This window comes from Psammomys obesus, unplaced genomic scaffold, assembly GCF_907164565.1.
Source record: "Psammomys obesus unplaced genomic scaffold, mPsaObe1.curated_primary_1811, whole genome shotgun sequence".
Classification (NCBI taxonomy): Eukaryota; Metazoa; Chordata; class Mammalia; order Rodentia; family Muridae; genus Psammomys; species Psammomys obesus.
Window position 1 is genome coordinate 6,501,270 of NW_026596091.1, and position 22,468 is coordinate 6,523,737.

Sequence of the window (22,468 nt, forward strand, 5' to 3'; positions counted from 1 at the left end):
CACACACACACACACACACACACACACACACACACACACACACACACGTAATAAAAATTAAATCTTAAAACTATCTAGTCCTCTTTGTTCAAATAGTGCGTGTATGTGCGCGCGCTTGTGTGTGTGTGTGTGTGTGTGTGTGTGTGTGTGTGTTAACACCCTTTAACTACCCTTCTTCTTGAAGGGAACAGCCATGCACTTGTATGTTATCAACCACTGCTTGTTGAATGAGTAGATAAATGACAACTTGGCAGGGTCTCAGTTCTGACCTACTGATTAGGAAGAACTTTTTTCTTTTTTAAAGACAGTATCTAATGTATAATAGGCTGGCCTCAAACTTATTATGCAGCCAAGGAAGACCGTAAACTTCTATTTCTCCTGCCTCTACCTTCTAAGTGCCAGAATTGACAAGCACATGCCATCAGGCCCAGTTTACACAGTGCTATGGATCTAACTCAGCTTCGTGTATATTAAGCAAGTGTTCTACCAACTACAACTTTACCCCAGGGAAGAATTATTATGGGTAAGAAGGATTCTGGGTATGCTTTCTGCCTCTAAATTTTCATGTCTATAGGAATTAGAAACATTAAGTCAGATACAGTTTTGATTTTATAGTGAGATGAATCTCTCAGGGTTACAGGAAAACTGTACAATGTAGTAGAGCAATTGCAAATGGAAAAACCTAGCAAAAGAAATCACGATGATAGATCTGATCACATAGGAATCCTTTAAGAATTAAAAAAAAAATATTATACACAAAGTGATTAACATTATCATTTAACACATTTCAAGAACATTATTTTTTATTATTAAAAAATACCTGGAAGTTTTTTTGTGAATTCTACAAGAATCTGTACATGACTGGTAGCCATTTCTGTTAATATGAGAAAATTTTCTTCTGCACTAAATTCTTCTTTTAACTAAATGTTAAGAAAAAAAGTAAATTATTAATAAGTAGATAGGAAAAGGATAACTCAGTATAAAAGCATTAAAGGAAAAAAAAACAGACTTGAATAATGAAATTTAAAGACCCAGATCACATTTGGAGAACAATTACTATTTACGAGATAGATCTGAGACTTCTTTTTTTAATTGCTTAATGCTGATAAAAGCTTGAACGTTTAACTTGAAGTCTCAGTACAATCACTTTGAGTAACGCATTTATATATAAATGCCACCTTAAAAGATAATAAAATCTTGCTGCCAAAACATTGCTAACTTTAAACAAGTGTGTTTTCAGATAGTATACTTACGATTTTATTTGTTATTTCCTGAGGCATTCTCTGTTTGTTGTATGAATCCATAATATAATCCAGGAGGGTCTGCTGGTCTGGGGTGAGTTCAGTTCTCTCCTACACTGGCAAGAAAATGAAAGGTGTTAGGGACGGCAGCTACAGGTGCCTTCTAATATGTGCACTTATCTGAAACAAACTAATAACAGGATTTTTCAAAGCCCCAGAGCTGTGAGCTTTCACAGAGCGGGAAATAGGTTCTTCTACGTCCTGGCACAAGCAGTAACATATTTCCCTAAAATCGCTTTAACTTGCTCATGTTCCTATTTAGAAAATACAAACAAGCTGGGCATGGTAGCACACTCCTGTAATCCCAGCACTCAGGGAGGCAGAGGCAGGTAATCTCTGTGAGTTCGAGGCCAGCCTGGTTTATAGAGCGAATCTAGGCAGCCAAGGCTACACAGAAAAACTCTGTCTCCAAAATCAAAACAAAACAAAACAAAAAAACAAAAAAAGGAAAGAAAGAAAAAAAGAGAAAAAAAAAAAAAGATTTGAACCATGGGAGTAAATAGTAGTGACTGTAGAGGCTATTGAGTGAAAGTCAGTAGAATTTCAAGGTTAAATCATAGCTCGCTGTGTTCTAGATGGAGAATCCACCTATGCATACTCATTTATACTCAAAAGTGGCAAACTGGGCCTCTGGACCAATCCACCCGTATAAACATAAAGTTTGATTGGAATGTGGCCATGCTCCTTGCTGATATTTTGTCTGTGCTGCTTTTGAATTGAAATGGCAGTTACATAGTTGTCTTAGAGAACATGTGGCCAGCACCTAAAAACCTATCTAACATATCTTAAAAAAGGAAAAAAAAATAACAGACCTCTGAACCCACCGTCTGTCAGTCTGCCCAACTGAGACCCCAAATATCCTTTCCCTCTTCACTGTCTCTTGGGAAATGTGAACTGTTGGGTTAGCTTTTTGTTTTCTTATATGAAAGCATTGTGATAAGACACTGTGATGAGAATGATCCTCTTCCATGAGGTTAGTTTTTCTGAGACCAATGCAGACAATAAGTTTAAAAGCCTAACAGTGGATAAAGCTCTCCTTGTGAGATAAACGTGGGCAGAGCTGTAACTTGGGTATCATGGCTTATTGGTTTTTCAGCTCGCAGCAGATAAGCATTCTTGCAGGTGTGCCGAGACGCATCATTGTGTGGTGTCTGCTCAGCCCAGATGTTGTCCGCTCACTTTGTCCTTAGTTATTCAATGGATTTCTTAAGATGTTTTTTTTTTTTCAATGAAAAGCATTTTCTCTATGGGTTCACAGAGGTGTGGTACCCTGTTCTACCCACTGATGAAGGTCAAGCCATAGCCTGTGATGGGTCCACACTTCCCAAGCTGGAACTTTCCTTCTCAAAGGCAAGAGTGGTGGGGGAGGGGGGAGAGTTGAGATATGTTCAGCAAATACTCAGATAGAGCCCAGGCATGGCAGTACGTGCTTTTAATCCCAGAATTCTGGAGGCAAGGCCCAGCACTTAGGAGGCAGAGGCAGAGGCAGGTGTTATCTCTGTAAGTTTGAGGCTATTCTGGTCTAAATATTGTGTTCCAAGCCAGCCATGGCCACATAGTAAGATCCCATCTTAAACAAACAAACAAACAAAACCTCAGGTAGAAAACTCCATCCTAAATCATTCCCACTGGCAGCCATTAAGGTGGCAGGAAGTAGCCCAGGAAGAAGAGCCTTCGCTTTTTACCCTATACACTGCTATTATTTATAATTTCACACCAAAAGCATCTATTTCCCTCTTGATTCAAAAGAAATGAAGGACTCCATTTCAGTGCGCAACTGAGATGGCCTAGGCTCTGCTCTGACTGGCGGGTTCCTAGAGGCACTCTCGCTGGGGCTTTGGCAGCGACGTCCCGGCTCTGTTACCCTGCATGACTTGGTCGTGGAGGTCACTTGTCGTAAGTCCCGTCCTTCCCCGTCCTCATTCATGGTCTGATCTGCGTGCTGCTTCACATTTTTTCTCAGTCGTTTAGATTTACACTGAATTTCAGTTAACAAACCTGAAAAACAGAAAAGAAACAGAGTAAATCCTGTTGGGTGTGTGGCCTGATGCAGCTGCTATGTACTCAGCTCAGGTGATGCGTCAGAATTAATTCTAGCTTGTCTGACATTTCAAAGAAGGGCAGATAGAGCCACAGCTTCACAGTTAGAGCACTTGCTGCTCTTCTAGAAGCCCGGAGAAGCTTGGCCCCACCTCCCATGCCATGTGTGTGGGGTGCCTCACACCCTGAGACTGTAGCTCCGGGGGGGCCCATGCCCTCTCCTGGCCTCCTCAGGACCCCACACACATGGCACACATTCACACAGACATGGACACATACACAAACACAAACCTTAAGTAAAAATAAAAGGGTAATACTTTTAAGATTTGATTTTGAGTGAAGCATGTGATATTTGTGAGTCTGCTTCTTATTTTTTAAAATACAAATACATGCTGCAGGGTTTTGCATAGATGTGATTAGATATTTAAAAAAACAGGCTTTATATAAAAATAATTTGTGACGCTAAAGGATTATACAAAGGTGTTCAGTCAATGGCCCGGTAAATGACACAGTCCCTGTTCCTGGTCTAGGAGACCAGGAAAGCTGGCTTCCAGTCATACAATTACTATTACTTTCACCTATATTAAAACTGTTTAATAAGAAATGTATTCTGTTTTATGTTAAACTTGTTGAGTAAAACAAAGGTGAACATCTTTCAGAAAAAAAATAAATCCTATTAATCTACACAAATTATTTAAAGATATAAAGGTTACAATGCTTAAGGAATGCCAGTCATTACTTAAAGACCGAGGCCCTGGGGGTATGCTGTTGGGAGTGGTGGATCCTTTAGGGGGGCCTCATAGAAGAGCTGGGCCACTGGCGACATGCCCACAGTGGGACTGTGGGACTCCAGCCACAGAGTAAGCTCTGTTCTCTGTCCTCAGCTCCTCACCTACAGCATCTCTACGAGAAGCTTAAATGCTGTGGAAGTCAGTCAGTGACTCGTTAGAGTAGGAGCCAAAAGGAATGTTTCCTCTTAATAATTCTCTCAGGTATTTTTAAATACTTGTAGAAACCCCACTAGTACATAGTGTCTTATTTTTTAAAAAATGAGCATGTAATGTCATCATTGATTATGCTTTGAACTTTAACAAGTAATGCGGAAAGACCGTCCATATTTATTGGATTTTGTTGTTCTTCTCTCGGTAACAACGAAACAAAGCCTCTGGAGGTTCACTGTGCAAAGAGTCATGAAACAGCTTCACCCCCGACAGGAAGATTTTCGTGCTGCTGAATAGGACAATGGACTCTTATGGGGAGGGTCCTTTACACAATGAGCTCAGATGGAACAAGTTCATATTTAAGTAATGAGCAACACGAACCAGCCCGTGTCAAAGTATTTCCATTGCAAGATTGGATTGCAGCCGCTGGCCCCGTTCAGGCTCTTATTTCATGTGTGCTAAAACGTGATTGTGATCAGCCTGTATAAAACTTTCATCCATCCAGGGCTGGATTATTGATTTACCCAGACCGATTTTCCTCCCTCCTGCACACATTGTTTTTTTTTTCTGGGAGCATCCCATTGCCTGTACAGTTTGGGAACAATAGATCTGGAGTCACTTTCCACAGGCTTTTATTTCATGCGGCATTCCCTTCTTGAATGTTGTCATCCCCTTGGTGACATTTGTTTGTCTGTTTTGTTTTGAGGAGGGACAGGGCTTATCTCTAAATCTGAGCAGGCTGTAGGATGAAAAATTAATGGTGTTATACGGACATGCATTCCAATTTCTGATGAAGACGGTGGTTCCTCATAAAGCCAGTGTTTAATACAGTATCCCTTTATCAGATAGAAGGACAAAATTATATTAAAACTCGGGGTAGTTAATTTCCTGTGTAAACCTATACAAATTGGCTCACAGCTGATCTAAGGGGAGACAAATTCTTAATAAAAATGACTTTGTTTAAAACCCTATTTAGATAATTCAGAGGCAGCTATTGTTTCGCCGCTATGCATTTAAATGGGAATTAAGCAATAAATAAGAAGTACATTAAATTCAAATTTAGAGGAACCTTTCAGATTGTCATTCTACATAGCCCATTAAGCCAACCTATTTCAATAATTTGGGAATGACACATGACTCCTTGTATAAATTCCTTACAACAAAGGAAACCAAAACCCAAACCAAAGCCCAGTCATTTCTTTCAGAGAGCTGAGAGGCTCTTGAGGCTTCGGAGGGCGGTGGGCCGCTGCCCCTTTCAAGAACTGAGGCTGCTCAGCAGTCCACCACGAGTATGGGGTGGTCTGGTTACCTGGCACCTGCCTCCTTAAGAGGTGCTAGTGGAATTTAATTGCTTGAAGTGGATACCTGTATACATACATTCAGCCAACATCCCCATCTCTTTGCACTTCCTTAGCCGGCACTCCTGGCACTTCCTTCGCATGTACATATCCATCACACAGTTGCCCCCGTTTTTACACTTGTACACGGCATTTTTGGTAATGCTTCTCCGGAAGAAACCTATGGGAGAAACATGTAAGAAGATCCATAACAAGTTTTCAGGAAATACATGTGGATTCATGTGTGCCAGGACTCGGCATTTTGTTTTGTTTTTTGTTTCATTTTGTTCTTTTTCATGAAGTGTTGGAAATCACTCAGATGAGTCTCGAACAATGGATATGTAGCAATAGACACTTTGCCTTGCACTGTTGCTGAAAAGGGAGCTATTTTAAAATCTCTCTAAAACAAGTGAGAATTAGGGCCTCTTGTACTGAAAAAATTTCAGGTGTTTGTTTAAGAATATATTACAACCAGGGTGTTGGGGGCCCATGCATTTAGTCCCAGCATTAGGAGGCAGAGGCAGGCGGATCTCTGTGAGTTTGAGGCCACCCTGGACTACAGAGTGAGTTCCAGGACAGCCAAGGCTACACAGAGAAACCCTGTCTCAAATGAAAGTATTGCTTTCATTTATCTTTATTGGGGGACAATTGCATGCCAGTAAGTACTACATGATGATGCTATAAAGGCAAACGATCCATCCCTGCCCTCCCAGAGTTCAAAGGGTGACCAAAAGCAAACACATGCACACAACCAGACGAGTGAGAAGTAGGAGTCTGTATGGATACCACTGGACACTGTCCTGGGGTAGGACAAATGCAGGGAACTGTTAATGTAGCAAGCGAGGGGCTAGAGATTTGGCTCTGCGTTCAAGAGCACTTGATGCTTTTGCAGAAGGCCAGGTTTGGGGTCTCCAAACCCACATGGTGGTTTACAACCACCCATAAAACTCCACTTCCAGGAATCCAACACCTTCTTCTGACTTCCGTGAACATCAGTCGTGCGGGCGGTACATATACACACATGTAGACAAAACTCCTACCACACATTAAATGAAATAAATAATTCTTTTTTAAAAAAATAAAACTTTAAAAGTGAGCAATAAGCAAAAAGCCAGAGAATATGTTTATCGGGCCTGTAGGAAGAAAAGTTGTATTCAAGGTTTTAGTTCTTTGGCACTTAATATGACAGCCTTGCCTGCCAGGCTTGATTTAAAAGGCAGTATCTCCCCAGAGAAGGTCCAGTCCAGCTGCAGCCAGTTCAGGTAAGATGCCTAAAGGTAGCAAGGGAATGTGGCTTCCCCCTCCCTCACATCCCACATCTACTTGTTCTCCTCCAACTAGTTAACCATAGATCCCAAGAATTCCAGAACTGGTGTGGTGGCAAGCAGAGACATGCATTTGGGAAGCAAGAGAATTAACAGAGAAATTCACACTTGCTCACACACTTACCCACAATTTCAGTTTCTTGGGTTCTGATGACATGTAGTAAACCAGGGTGCAAAGATACTAATGGAAATTTAGAGACGTAAGCCCCTCATAAATTTTGAAATTATTCCTGTTTCTGAGTAGTGTGATGAATGGGAAAGGGATTCATTTCTATTTTTACTTATTTTTTTCCTTGCAGTCTCATCCAGGATAGAAATCACCCCGTTAGTCAGCAAATCAATGTTGTACCGGTTACCGAGCCAGTGGCATTTGAGAGATCTCACTTGTGAACGATTACTACTGCGTATCAGCGTGGACGAGGGGGCACTACTGTGTTCTCGTGAGCTGGGTACGTGTGGCAAGTTTTCAAAGCTGACACTTCCTCTTTGGGTTGGACTCTTGAGGAACCCCTCCCATCACTGGCCTGCTTTTGTTCACACTTCCTTGATGAGAGGAAAGCTCTTTAAATTCTAGCTCATAGCTCTATGTCCTCCTCCAGCCTCTAGGGATTTGGTGGTTTAGTCTTGTGCTACCTAATGTTAATTGTTAACTTGACAGCATCTAGAATCACCAGGTCTTTCTAAAAGACTCCCTGGAGAAATTGTCTTTGTTTGGTTGGTTTGTGGACAAGCCCATGGAGGAATCTTAAATGTTAATTGATGTAGGAGGGCCCAGTCCACTGTGGGTGGTACCATTCCCTGGACAGACAGTTTGGGGCTGTATAAGGAAGCTGAGCAAGCCACACAGTGAGCCAGCAAGCCACACAGTGAGCTAGCAAGCCACACAGTGAGCCAGCACGCTTGGTTTCTGTTGTGCTTCACTGGCTGGGAGGGAATTCTCTACTGCAGATAACGCTGTAGGAAACAGCAAGCAGACCTGTCCTGAATCCCTGCCTTGACTTCACTCAGTGATGGACTGTGACTTCAAAGCATAAGTTGAAATAAACCCTTTCTTACCCTAAGTTGCTTTTGGTCAAAGAGTTTTCTTACAGCAACAGAAAGAAAAGAGAACAATGTTATCCCTTTAAGCCAAGATCTCCCTGTTTGAGGTTCTTGGCAAAGACTTACGCTAACATCACAATGACTTGCTATTGTCCAAGACATAGGTTATAATTTGTACAGATGTTGGAATAATAGCAAACATTTACTATTTACACTCTAACAATTATTATTGTTTTAACCACTTTACCATCACTTAGGTACTTAATTATAATATCAGTTTTAAAGTGAGCATAATGTTCTCTTGCCTTATATTATAAAGAAAAGAAAAATGATACAGAGAAATTAAAAACTTCAGCCATGATTTTATGTACAAGGAGAACTCAAATCCAGGAAGTCATGCTCTAAAGCACATCCACTCAATCCCTCAGTTATGGTTGCCTCCCCTGGGGCAAAGGAAAAGAGAACAGTTTAATATTAAGCGCTGACAGAAAACTGCATTCTCTGAACTTCTTAGGTATCAAGATGGGTAAGACACTCCTGTCTTCAGAACTCTCAGCTTGGGAATATGAAGAAGTAAATTCAGAGCAGAATACAAGACAGGGTGACAGGCAGCTAAATAAGCAGGATATTATTGAAACATGGAAGAAAAGATATTGGAATATAGAACAAAATTTTGGGTCATTTATGTACTTGGAAAGGTGTCATATTTTAGAAGGAGGAGAACAATTGTTCTGTAGACATGGACGTTGCATATTTATTATGAAAATGTATCCAGCTACCAACTAATTCAAAATTATTTTATAATAACTATAAGATAAGGATCTCCTGAAGCCTGAGAATCAAGTGTTGAGCTGCAGTGACTCTAGCTCCAGGTAGGGAAATCAGAGAAAGCTTTATGAAGAGTTTGAATGAGGGCTTAGAGAATAACTTTTGAAACATGTACTGTAAGGGAGGAGAGACCTCCTGGAAATGAGCAAAGCAGCATGTTACCAAAGTTCCTAGGAAAACTGGACAATCCATCCTGGTAGCAGGATAGAGTCTGGGAATATTAGTGAGAGGTGGCAAAGGAGACCAAGTGAGAAAATAATATTAAATGCCCTTGAAAGCCACACAGAGGGGTGTTTGCTTTGTAGAAAAAGGGACCCTTGAAGAAGTTAGCAGCAGAATGTCTGACCTAACCTGCATTTGGAGAAAGTCCTTGAAGACAGAACAAGATGAAGAAGAGTGGAGACTGGAGACTGGAGTCCATTACCACAACATAGCTGAAAGGTTAGAGATACCTAGGCTAGACTGGGAGAGACCTAAAAAAGAGAACTTTCTAGCCTCAGGTAACTAACTAAACATGAAAACAGAGGCCACAGGAAAAGGTAGATCTGTCAAAGTTAACTGAGTCATGGGGCTTGCTTGTCAATTGGTCTGAATTACAGCAGGAAAGATCTGACACTTTCCTAAATGTCAAAGCCAACCAAATAAAATCTTATTACAAAAACACACTCTATGCCTCAGATTAGCACTGATGTGGAGAGAGCAAATATCAAAATGTGCATTTTTAGTGAGTAAAGCAAAAGGAACTTTTCCCCCAATGCCAAGCAATGAGCTCAATGAACATCTTAGCTCGCATGAGTCAGTCTTCCCATGAGTCTTCAGCTCTGCCTAGGAATGATTCCCTTTAAAACTGTCATAGATACTGATAGACAGCTCAATAGTTAACAGAATGAGACTCCTTATTCCAAGATGAATCAAAGGAAGGCTGCATAGAAAAATTCTGCAGGTTTTCTTTCTTTCTTTTTACCTCTGGTATTAAACTGAAAAGGAAGTCATTAGCATATCAATAGCTGAATTAATTAGCTTTCACTCTGGGAAAGCAACACAATATTATCACTACATCATTTAAATGTGGGCACATATATTGTATTTATACTTATGCAAATCAGTCCGAACACACACTATGCCTCTATCTTGCTCTTTCTTGTGCATATTCAACAATGCTCATATCAGAAAAGTCATTTGAGAATGAGTGGGAAGAAAATTCACAGACTCAGAGCCTTCCTGATAAAAAAGATGAGCAGTGGGGAGAACTGGCATTGCCAATTTGGGGGCAGGGAACCCCTGGCTTGTGGAACAGCTTGGGGATGGTATTTTCATAGATCTTTTAATTCTCCCCCCCCCTTTTTTTTTTCTCTGTGTAACCTTAGCTGTACTGGACTTTCTTTGTAGGACCAGGCTAGCCTTGAACTCACAGAGATCCACCAGCCTCCCTGAGTGCTGGGAGTATAGGTGTGCACCACCACACCTGGCTGAATCTTGTAATCCTAACATATATGCCTGCGTGTATGTCACACTGGACATTGGTGGTTGCCATGGGTAATCAACCAAGTACGAGCTCCATCAACCATCATTTGATGTTCCACATGTTTAAGGATCTCTGTGCCTTTAAAACAGCAACAAGCATAGAACTCAGAGACATTTCTGTAGAGCATGGCCTACAGAGAGATAACTTTAAGTAGCACTGAATTTGTGTCAGACGCTGTTTTAAGATGCATGTGGTATTCATCTAATCCTGAATCCAATGGGGTAAATGCTTTGGTTCTTTCTCTCACAAGGAAGAGGAACTTGAGCTGCACAGAGGCTACTTGCTCAAGGTCCTACAGGTAATGAATTGCGGAGGTTGGATTTGAATCCTGGTAGGCTCAGCTCAGGCTCTGCTTTCAACCACTACCTTCACAGGCCTGCAAATTAAATGAGGAGTTTGTATCCCAAAAAGTTTTCTTAAGACATTGATTTCCCCAACTCTCAACACAGCATGGAAAAACCCAGCCGATAACAAAGATCAGTTACTGTCCCCACGTTGAATCCAAGAGTACCTCTCGGTCATTTTGGTAATGTTAAAATGAATGGAAAAGATAAGTCATGCCTGTACATTAACTCTTGCTCCTATTGATTCTTCATTTTCTTTCCATCCCAAGAGGATAATCATCATTTCATGCTCACTCACTTCAACAAAAGCTAAAGTCTCCCTCTACACAAACATACATCTTCCCGGGGCTTTCATTTTCAACCTTTCATTGAAAGGCTTATTCTGGATCACCAAAAATATAAAACATGGGTGACTATTTCTAGAGTTGGGAGGAACAGAAGCCGCTTAGCTGGGAAGAAATTTGGAAAACTTCGCCGGAGCTTTGGAATGAAGTGAATCTCGTGGATCCTGTGAGTAACGACCACCCAGGAAGAGTCTCCAGAGAAGAGGCAACCACAGTGAACGGGGTACAGCCCACCTGTGGGCTGCTTGAGTAGCATGCACAGAGCCTTTGAAAAGTTACATGTCAGGAAAATCTATGCAGAGAATGGCTGCCGAAAGAGCTCATTGAAAAGGAATTGATTTCAAAAGAAACTCATTTCAGAATCTACCCAGTAAAATAATCTTTATATAATAGAGTTAAAAAGACAATGCCAAACAATAAAAACAATTCCAACAGACTAAGGAATTATTTTTTTTTAATTATTTTACCGATCAAGATTGGTGGTATGCAGCAAAATCAATGCTTTTAAGGGTGAGTAGCAACGTTAAAATGTGTTTTCTATGTTAACATCTAAAACTCAGTTACCTAAACTTTGCCTTCAGGAAGCTAGGAAGGAAGAGAAAATTAATTACGAAGAAGGCGAAAGAAAGGAATAGTCTTTTTAATTTTTAAATCACAGCAGAAATCAATATAACTTAAAATAGGAAGACAATATAAAAAAATCCATGAGACTAAAAGATGATCCCAGTAATAAAATTAATAAATCTCCTTAATGGCTAGCCAATAAAAAATGGTACAAATTATGAATATCACAACTGAAACGGGCCCATCAGTATAGACCCTTCAGAAGGAAAACAGGGAATAAAGAAGTGTAAAGCACTCCAAGCTAACAAATTTGATCACTTCAGTGCAGTTCCTTGAATGTTTATCAAAATTTACCTGGGAGGAACTGATCAACAAAACGGGCCTGTCCGATAAAACATACTGAATTAATAAATAATCTCACAAAACAGGAACTATCAGGTCCAGATGGTTTCGCTGGTTTCCAATCTACCATCTGAAGATGAAATACAGTCTATCCTTTTTTTTTTTTTTCCAGAAGACAGAAGGGCCACTTCCTAGCCTGCTTACATGGTCAGCAACACCTTAATACCAAAAAATATACAAAAACACTAGAAGAAAAAGAAAAGAAAAAAGTTTATGTTACCACCTCGTCCTTTTCCTTGTTCATGCTCATCGCTTCCTCTAGGCTGTTGTCCAGCTGACTCTTGGGGTCCACCTGTCTTCTGCAAATCTGGAGTCACAGGTGTGCACAGCCATGCCTGGCTTTCCAGATAGCCTGGGATTCACTCAGGTCTTCGTCCTTACAGAGCAAGTGTTCTCAAATGCTGAACGAACTCCCAGCTTCACAATTGTCTTTCTCTTATTTTATTTTATTTTTTTAGTCTGGTTAAAAGTGGTTTTTATTTGTTTTTGTCTGGCATCGTGTTTTCAACTGTTACATATATAAAGAATACTTCACTGGGTAGATTATGAAATGAATTTCATGTGATATAATTTGAACCGAACTTTTCATCATTTTTTTTCCAGATTTAAACTTACCTCAGGACACCTTGACTCCAATCCAAAAGGAAATAGAACATACCACAAGGCCTCTCAGCTTTCTCTGCTAAAAATAAACCTCATTTTGGCAACTGTTAGCTCACCAAGACCACTGGCAACAGTAGCTTAGCCGCGATGAATTTGTCTGTCATAACTGCCTAGAAGAAGGCTTCCATGAACATCGTTGGTGATGATGAGTAGAAATCTCTAGACTTCAGAGACTACACAAGAGCTGCATGCCGCTATACATGCAGCTATGGCCCTAGAGGACAGGGTGCAATGGAGGATGGAAACGTGCAAACTGCCTTGGAGATGTCTCAACCAGGCTCAGTGTAAGCAAGTCTCCGGCAACGCTGAGGCCACAAAACACTGCTTCTCAGACTTGGCTGCAGCGCACAAGCAGGACATGTTTGTGTCGTGTGCATATGATACACACATGATACAAAGAAACAGATACAGATGTAGAAAGCACTGCCTCTCAGATAATCAACAGTCTGAAGGCTTTGTAAAGCTGTCAGAGCCTCCTGGGAGGCCAGAAGAGGAGCGGGCCACCCCCAGACTCCCAAGCCTCCCACTTCAACCTCCTCCTTCACACTGCAGAGGCTGGGCTGGAATGCTCCCACAGAATAGTGCTCATCTGGCCCTCCTCTGTCTTTACTTCCGTGTGGAATGGAGGATAAGTCAACTATCCAAGTGAAACACAAAACCAAAGGTCTAAAAACTAGAAAAGTCTAAGGACATTGATGGTGGCTTCTGCAGAGGGTGGGCCAGGGCAGAGGTCATTTTGACAGTTCTTCATAAACTTCCTGTGGCTTCGGAATCACCAGGACTCATGTTGCTAGCATCAAGCATGTTGCTATCAAGTGATGATGGATAAAAGTAAAATAGAAAGTATATTCCGCTGACATCCTCATTCCTGCTGGGAGCCTGCTGAGCACGTGAGGGCAAGGGTCGTGCTGTGATAAAGCATGGTTCTGCCGGTCATTGAGAGCCTATTAGATGCCCATTTACACAAATTCCTGGGAGCTGCAGCCTGACCTCAGCACCCCTCACGTGGTCCGGGTTACCATAAGCAAAATTCCACCCTGGGTGGCTTCTGGGGCTGCTTTCCCTGGTAGCCGACAAACTAACTTACTCTTAAGGGGATCTAACCCTTTCCCTCTTCGCTGCGGCCTACATGTCTCTCTGGTTTATTTTCAGATATGTGTTAGTAACAGTTTGTGCTTTGGGAAGTTTCTTTTCATCTCTGTTTATGTATTATTTATATTCTTAGGTATTTCTCATGCTTAAAGATGTATTGCTTATATGTTTATCTGAGATAACCATTTTTTGTCCACTTTAGATCATTCTTGTAGCATTTATAATTTTATGGTTCTCCAGGTACTCTCTGTTGGCATTTTTGAATCCCTGTTGTGTGCCTTTGTGTTGTTGTATCTATTGTAGGGCAGTTAGATACATTGTTTCCTCACTATAGCTTTACACTTGTAACTATAAGAACTTTATTTTCTGTTTTGCTCACCACTGAATCACCTTTAGGTTAGAAGAATGAATGACATATAAGGTAATACTTAACCATATTTTATAAATAAATTAATTAGTTAATTAACCATCAGGAAGATATGAAGTCAGGGTATGATGCCAGCTGGGCCAGGTAGAGGAACAAAGAAGAAGCAATGATAAAAGGAAATTTCATTAAGAGAATGTAACAACAGCTACTGCCTATGGACTCTTCAGACATGCCAGGAAGAGAGCCGAGCTTTTAAAGGCAGTGCCTGTGCTTTTCTATACAGCAATGCAAAGGAAATGGTAATAACAGCGTTATTGTGCTGAGTATATGAACCGAGTATTTACCATTGGCAAAGTGTATGCTAATTGTGTTACATCCAACTAGAGTCTCAGTACATGTGGTCTCACAGTATGAACATTGGAGCTCCTTGATGAAAATATGTGAATACCTAGCTGAGGAAATGTGCCAAAGGTCAAGTGATTTAGTACATTACAAGCCCCAGAACAGTGCCTACATATACCAATCACCTGATGTGTATTATCTACCTAGCCATCTGGCTATCATCCCTGCCATCATTATCTCCATTATCATCTCATCTTTCCCCTCATCAGCATTATCTCTACTTTGTAAGTGAAGAGGCTAGAGCCCAGAGACACGATTTAACTTAGGACAAGCGAAAAACAATTCCTGGGATTGAATTTTGAGTCATTTGCCTTCAGAGTCTCAACCTACCTATGTTGTCAAGACTCCCCTATCAAAGGCTTCCAAGGCCTTGAAATCCTTAGGAACCCACACTGCATCGTGCTCTGTGACAACTTAATCTACCACTTCATTAGAGTCATTTACTAAATTTCATAAGCCAGATCGCAACTAGAGCCTCAATACATGTGATCTCAATATATGAATATCAGGGCTACTTGCCAGTCAGTCGAAAGGATCCATAAACAAAGGGCCCATCAGAAACTGTCTAAATCCACTTCATGTGACAATCATTTCGGTATTTTTGGAAGCTTTCGTAAAACTTCAGAGCTAAAACTTCAGGACCGGCTTATGATCTTATATAAAAATGTATTCTAAAGGACAATAGCGTCATGATCCCAGGTGTAGGGTACAGGACTGATTCAGATTGTCCGCAGCAGCAAACTATTTGCCTCATGCAGGCTCTGAGAGGGGGCTCTTTCCCAGCTGAAGATAGTTTAATTCTGAGGACTCTGAGAGGGACTAAAGGCCAGAGCCCAGAGAGTGTTGGGGAGCTTGGAGAAAGAAGAAGGCTGCTAGTGCCCCCCCCGCTTTTGATTGCTGTCAATACAGTTTGATGAGAAGAAGTTGGAGATATCATGAAATGAAGATTGGAATTTCCACAAGGAACCTGACAACCCTAACCAGCAGGAAGTACTTTTAAAACTATTATATTTATGTTTCTTAGGCCTCTTTTCCCCTTTTCTACCCCAAATCCTTTCTAATACCTGGTAGGAGAGAAAGAAGGTTAGTGGGGAGAGGGCACAGAGTTCTCTTTAGCTACTTCTTTCTCTTTGACTGCCACCATAAAAACTATTGGCCACAGGAGTATACTAGGTGTCATATAGTGTTTGGGCTACTCTAAGTCCTTTCCACAAGGGAAGGACATTGAACACAACTTTTTCCAGTTTCCCTTGCAAAGAGATGCCGTTAGGAGTTGGCGTAGAACAGAAGAGAGGCTATATCTGTGCTCCTATTGTTCCTACTGTCAAGCAGGAGGGTGCAACTGTGCCTCAGAATGGCTTTTCACATCTCTGTCTTCTACCCTGTGACTGAGTAGCAATAGCTCCAGCAGACCAGTACTGCAGCACAGCTCTGAGCACACTCCTCAAGGCCAGCGTAGAACCTGTGGTGGCTCTCTCAACTGGGCCTGCATTTATTCCCTTAGGTTCTGTTTTACTTCATTGGGTTCCAACTGCTGTCTTGGGGGATTTGATTATTTTGCCAAGAAGTAGAGAGCCTAGATCTGAGGCATGCTGACTGACTCTAAAGCCCAGCATCTTTGTGAAGAATATCAGACAGTGAAATCAGCTTTGCATCCTGGGAGGTCATATGCCAAGAGTTGCAGGTTGTGGGGACAGGGTTGGCTGAGCTGTTAGACCTTCCTGGAATAGGTTTTTGTTGGACTCTTTTGCATCCTTTTGTGTGCTCCTCTCGTTTCCTTGTCCTTTGTCCTTCCCTGTTGATTAAGCGAGGGCTGGTTTCACTCATTTTCTTATGAGAACACATAAGACCTCAAGTCAGACTATTATTGACTTTTCAGTCACCTAAGCCCAAACTCCCAAATCCCAAACACTGTATGGCACATAGTATACTCCTGTGACCAAGAGTTTTTGTGGTGGCAATCAAAGAGAAAGAATTGAGGCACACTGGTACCTTGAGAGGTTCATGAACTCTGTTCCTTTCATGTCCCCATTTCCGGACTGAATTCTAGAGGTGAGTTGAGGGTTGACAGAAACACAGTCTCATTTGGGATCCCACAACAGAGGGGTTCCTGCAGGCTCAGGGTTCCCTGTGTCCAGCCTGGCATGAAGCAGGTCAACACTTTCATGGTTTCTTGGTATATCTGGGTATTCCAGCACAGGCCCTACAGCAACAGCAGGAGTCCACCCCTGACCCGAAAGAAATGCACAGATAGGGTCGGAGGTGGAGGAGGAATGCACTCAGCACCCCAGGATGCCACTAGATCTTCTTAATGGCGACTGGAGAGCAGCTCCAACATCACCCCAAGAGTACCGGGGATCGACCCCACCACAAAGCCACCCAGTCACTCTGCAACACTGTGCGGTACCTGACCACAACTCAGCAGGTGTAAGAGGAATGATCCTAAATTAGATGAAGTAAGTTCAGGGACTCGACATTGAATTAAATCCAATCAGACAAAGAGGCTCCATTTCCTGCTCACATAGACTATACGTGTTAAACACTCTCACTATGTTTGATGTTGATGGTTCTATTTCTGGCCTCATCGATGGTTGAGAAAGGGTGCTAGCAGGCTAGAAAATATAACCTGGTCTTCACTTTTCTGCCTGTTTATATACTAAGTTCAGTAGAATGAGGCCATGGCCACTCTTTACACGTGTGCATATGTGGTGTGTCTGCAGGGTGGAACAGTTGCAACAGAGACTGCTATGGTGAAGATCTTAAAATGTTTGTAATCTGACCGTTAGTGGATGGGCCCTCTCGGCTGTCTATGTCACTTGCATGCTTGTCATTTGCTGGCACCATTGGGAACAAAGTCTCAAACCAAAAATCAATAGGAAAAAAAAACTCTGCCTTACTCTGTTCTTAAAAACATACCTATATCAAAATCCTACTTCCTGTGTGAGTCTCAAAAAATCAGGTCCCCTCTGACCACTTCCTCTGTGCCTTGCTAGCTGCAGCCCTGTGCTTTCCTGTAGGCTCCCTGCCTCTGACTTAGCTTCTACATACTATAAAGTCCTTTCCTTTCCTGAATGTCATTTAGGTGGATGCTCCTAGTGATTTTCCTTGGTCCCCTAGTCTCCCTGTAGTGATTCTGCCACGCTCCCAAATTCCTAGGTCTTTTTAACTTGAGTTTACTTATAAAGTGAACTTTTCCAAATTTCTGACTATTGGTGTTTGATCCATGGGCTAAGAAAACACTGACACCTCAGTATCTAAATGAAGCATTTGGGTTTCTTCCTTTGGCCACTGTATTGACATCATCACTGTATTAATCATCAGTATTAACTGTGAGCAAACAGCCCAGGAGTAGGATGGCCATTTAGTAGGCAAGCAATGCTAACACCTCAGCCTGGAGGTCACCCATGCAAGGTGTATGGAGTTAGATTTACAAGCTACAGTTTTGAAGCTGGACCCCCAACCCCACCTCCACCCCCATTTCCCTTATCAGCTATGAAGTCTTGGGTGGGTTCATTAGCATTTTGTGTTTCAGTTTGCTCATCTACAAAATAGGTAGATGGCATGAACATTAAAGAACCTTATTATGGAAGTATGTTAAATAGATCCCACACACTCAGCACTGACCTCTCGAAGCCACATGGCTTCATTCTGATATACTATGCAAGTTCCTCCCTTTCTTTTCTTTTTCTTTTCCTCTTATTGAAAATAGCTCCATTACTTTATTCACCCGATTACTGTTTCCCCTCCCTCTTCTCCTCCCAGTGTCTCCCTACCTTCCTTCCCATCCGGATTCACTCCCTTTCCGTCTCTCATTAGAAAGCAAACAGGCTTCTAAGTGATAATGATAAAATAAGACAAAATAAAATAAGATGAAATAAAAACTAGCGCATAATAATTAGACAAACAAGCAAAAAGAGGGAAAAGAGCTCAAGAGAAGGCACCAGAAACAGAGACCTACTCAGGAATCCCATAAAAACACTGAAGTGGAAGCCATACTATAAGCCCAGCAGACCGTGCTGGCCCAGTGCTTGCTGCTTCCGTCTCTGAGTTCATCTGGGGTTTGCTCATGTTGAGACAGTGGCTCTTGTTTGCTTGGTGTCCTCCATCCCCTCTGGCTCTGACACTCTTTCTGCATCCTTTTCCTTGGGGTTCCCAGAGCTGGCAGGAGAGGGCTTTGCTGGTACCCCCTCTTTCAGATGTACACGTGATGCCCATCTCCCACAGTTACTGGGGAAGGCTAGAGCGAATCGGCCTGTAGTTGGCACTGTAACATACAGCTTAAATGGGATAGTGTTGGGATTTTTCCTTCTATGAGTGTTCTTTTCTTTTTTCTTTCTCTTCAGGCAGGAAACATGGCCTAGACTGGAAATTTGTGCCTTTCCAGCCAGATTTCCAGGCCTCATTTTTATGTATAAAGCTGACCATCTGCTGACCTAAGAGAGAGAGTGCTCCCTGGGTTCTCTGTTGCTATCAATGCTGATCTGCCTTGTGAGCCCTCTTGGGTACCTTTTAGATATCACCTATACCCATGTTTTAAAATTTGAGCATTAAGGGCTTATGAGATCAAAGATTCTTAGGTTCTGGTTTCAGAAATTCTCAATCCATAGGCCTGGAGTAGGACCCCAAATACACATTTCCTAGAAATCTTCCCATGATGCCTTACACTTCTATGTCACTCTTTATGACTGGATACAAAGACTCTAACAGGAATAATAAAAGACTCCCTGAGTTTTCACTTCTTGTGAAATTAGTACATTGTACTAATTCTTTTACCCATATTAAATTTATTTTTATTTCTATATGCCTTTCACACTTATTTTATTGAGGGGACACACACATGCTATGTAGGGAGATAAGAGGAAAAAATTCATCAGTCAGTTCTCTCTTTACACCATATAGGTCCCAGGGATCAGGACATCAGGCAGGTTGACAAGCATTTTTAACTCCACAGCCATCTCACTAGCCCCACGTTAAATTTATGATTGCATGTTATTTTTATAATAGTCTTTTAAAACTAAGAAAGCTTCTCTGGATCATCTCTATGGCCATCTTGTCCTGACATTTAAACTAACAGACCTCAGAGTTTGTTTGTGCCCTGGGTCTCATTAAAATTATCAAGAGCAGTGAGAAAACAGCAAAGATAAACTTAATATTCGCAATACGCCCCAGCCCAGGCCGACTGGTGCTCTAAACGAACCAAGATGAGGCTTGGACAACAGCCGGGGAGCTATGGCGCACGGAGTAGGCTCACCAAACCCAAGAGCCTTCTCTAACAGTTCCAACAACAAAAACACGTAACGGACGCACTTTATGTTTCAAGGGATGTTTTTGTAGGGGTTTTTGTGTACACTTAATTTATAAATTCGGTTACTTTCTTGCATATAAACCCAGTTCAAGAAATTGTAGCACTGAAACAGCAGAATCTTACTAAGATGGAAACAATCAGAAGGCCTCACCTTTGCAGCCCTCACAGGTGAGCGCATTGTAGTGGTACCCAGAGGCCCTGTCTCCACAGACAACACACAGCTCATCGCCTTTTATTCTTCCCACTGACGATGTGGCCAATCGGGGCTTCTTTGTCACAGGCATCTCTGACACCTCAGTCTCTCCCTGGTACACAGTCTCGGTGGGCATTCGCCTAAGTTCATAGATTCCAGGAGAATACCAGTCTTCTGGTTGCTGGGGGTAGAAACCCAGGTTGGAATAATAGGCTGATGAGGAAATCTGTGGCTGAACTTGCGGAAACTGGACATTGTTGTATGGCGAGTATGATTCCAAATCCAGATTCTGCCCCAGAGGACCCGCCGCCTGTTCTGTCAGCACACCTGAACAGAAGGATCAACAAAACTGGAATTAACCTTATCATTCTAAGGTCATTCTAGAAGTTATGTCAGATCTAATATTGAAATGGAAATTTATTTAAATACAAACTGTGAACATATATAAACGCAAAAACTACAAAACACTTAACTATATAAATTTAATTTTTAAAAGACAAGTTTATCTGTAAATATATCTAATATCTATGTATGTGTGCTTATATATAGAAATAGAGATAAAAACATTTAAATGATAAATCATAACCTCAGGGACAAAATGTGCAACACAGAGGACCGATGAATGTTGTGTTGCTAACATGTAATGAGCTCTTGAAAACTTACAAGAGGACACCCTGGGGAGAAAGGATAAAAGTCATATACAGTTTTTAAAAACTGTTTCATAAGCCCACAAAAATATTTCCCTTTGCCAATAAGCTCAGGTTAAATCTATAATATACTCATTTTTATCCTCAAATTATGAAGATTTTAAGTGTTTATAATAGACACTGTTGGGAAAACGAATACTGGCAGAGGGCAATTCGTTAGAGTCTTCCATCATCTAACGACTAATAGCTAGCATTAATTTTTGCAGTGCCAGAAAGTTTTATTTTAGAGATACATCTAATTCTACATGAAAGGAACTTCCATAAAAATGAGGGCATTCATTTCTAGCACCTTGGAAGAGCCAGAAGTTGGAAACATCCTCCATCCTCGGAACGGTTGAAGAAAAACGTGCAGTATTTGTACACAACTACTCAAATGTGTAACAATGATAACAGCGACAATGTGGAGGGTTTCTATCTTGTGCAGCTATTATTTTCAGAAAGTAAACTACAGAAAAATGTGTATATTTATGAATAAAAATATTAGTGTGTGTGTGCTTGTGTCTTGTAGGCCAGGTAACTTCCTTTGTGGTGTTAACAAGCTAAATGCTGGTGAGAGTGGAAGGTGATATTACACTATTTTCTGGGGCAAAAAAACTACATAATCATTTTACTGTTTGAGGTTTTTTTTGTTTTGTTTTGTTTTTTGTTTTTGTCAAGTGAATGTTGCTTTAATTACTATAGAAGAGAGCTTTTGAACAAAAGAATGCACTGCCTAACAGGATTAGTCTACCTGGATTAAAATCCATGTTCTGGTACTTAATGTCTTTGTGCAGATGGGAATTTTCTTAAAATCCACAGTTTTCTCTTTACATAAAAGGAATAGTAATGTCTACCAGTAACAATTGAGTTGTTGTAAGGATTAAATGAGATAAGGCATGCCAAGAACTGTGTTAAATGACACTGAAGTGTCCAAAAATTACAGATGACAGTAAAACAAGGATTATAATTATTACTAAAAGCATTATTATTAAATAAGATGCTTAGATATAAAACCTCTAGGTAATAAAAATTAGCAGTTTATGAAAATGTTTCTATTTTTGGAAACATAAGCTATGCTCTTTAGAAAACAAAATGGTTGAATTATGCAAAATTCTTTTTAAAAAGATATAAATTAAAGATAAGGTGGTGTAAGTGAATCTGATTCTTTATCACGTTGTCAGGCAGCCCTGGTCACAGTTCTGGCCTCCTTTCTGAGTGTAGAACTTGAAGCAAATAAACCGCTGATTCTCGATGTTCACACCTTGACTGGAGATGGAAGCTTCTGGATAAACGGTTCTGCTGATCGAAAGCACTCAGAATCGAATGTGTCTTAGAATTCAAACGTTTTTTGGGTCTTAGGGGTTTGGGGGAGAGGGCTCAATGGGTAAAGTGTTTGCCGCACAGGAAGGAGGACATGAGTTCAGATCCTCCGCATTGTATAACCAGCGGTTCTCAACCTTGCTAATGCTTCCACCCTGTAATACAGCTCCCCATGTGGTGACCCCGACCATAAAGTCATTTCACTGCTACCTCCTAACTGTGATTTTGCTGCTCTATGAATCATAATGTAAATATCTGATATTCGACCCCTGTGGGAGTCACAACCTTTAGGCTGAAACTACTGCTCTGTAAAGCCCTGGTGGCCCACACTTGTAATGCCAGCACATGCCAAGGACCAGCCCGTCCCGCTGAAATGGTGCAACCCCAGTTCAAGGAGAGAATGATGATGATGATGATGATGATGATGATGATGATGATGATGATGATG

General features: G+C 41.3%; 1 protein-coding gene across 4 annotated transcripts in view; it reads right to left on the reverse strand.

Moving 5' to 3' along the window:
- Positions 1–22,468, reverse strand: part of Nr1h4 (nuclear receptor subfamily 1 group H member 4) — a 61,245-nt gene that overhangs the window by 21,005 nt on the left and 17,772 nt on the right. For 2 of the 4 annotated variants that reach the window (XM_055627821.1, XM_055627819.1), the window contains 5 exons: positions 19,973–20,341; positions 5,660–5,800; positions 3,166–3,299; positions 1,254–1,352; positions 821–920 (listed from right to left, as the gene is read on the reverse strand). In XM_055627821.1, coding sequence (XP_055483796.1) covers positions 821–920; positions 1,254–1,352; positions 3,166–3,299; positions 5,660–5,800; positions 19,973–20,341 — 843 coding nt within the window. Of the gene's footprint in view, positions 1–820; positions 921–1,253; positions 1,353–3,165; positions 3,300–5,647; positions 5,801–19,972; positions 20,342–22,468 lie in introns of all 4 variants that reach the window. The other 2 variants (XM_055627820.1, XM_055627818.1) reach the window with 1 other exon arrangement.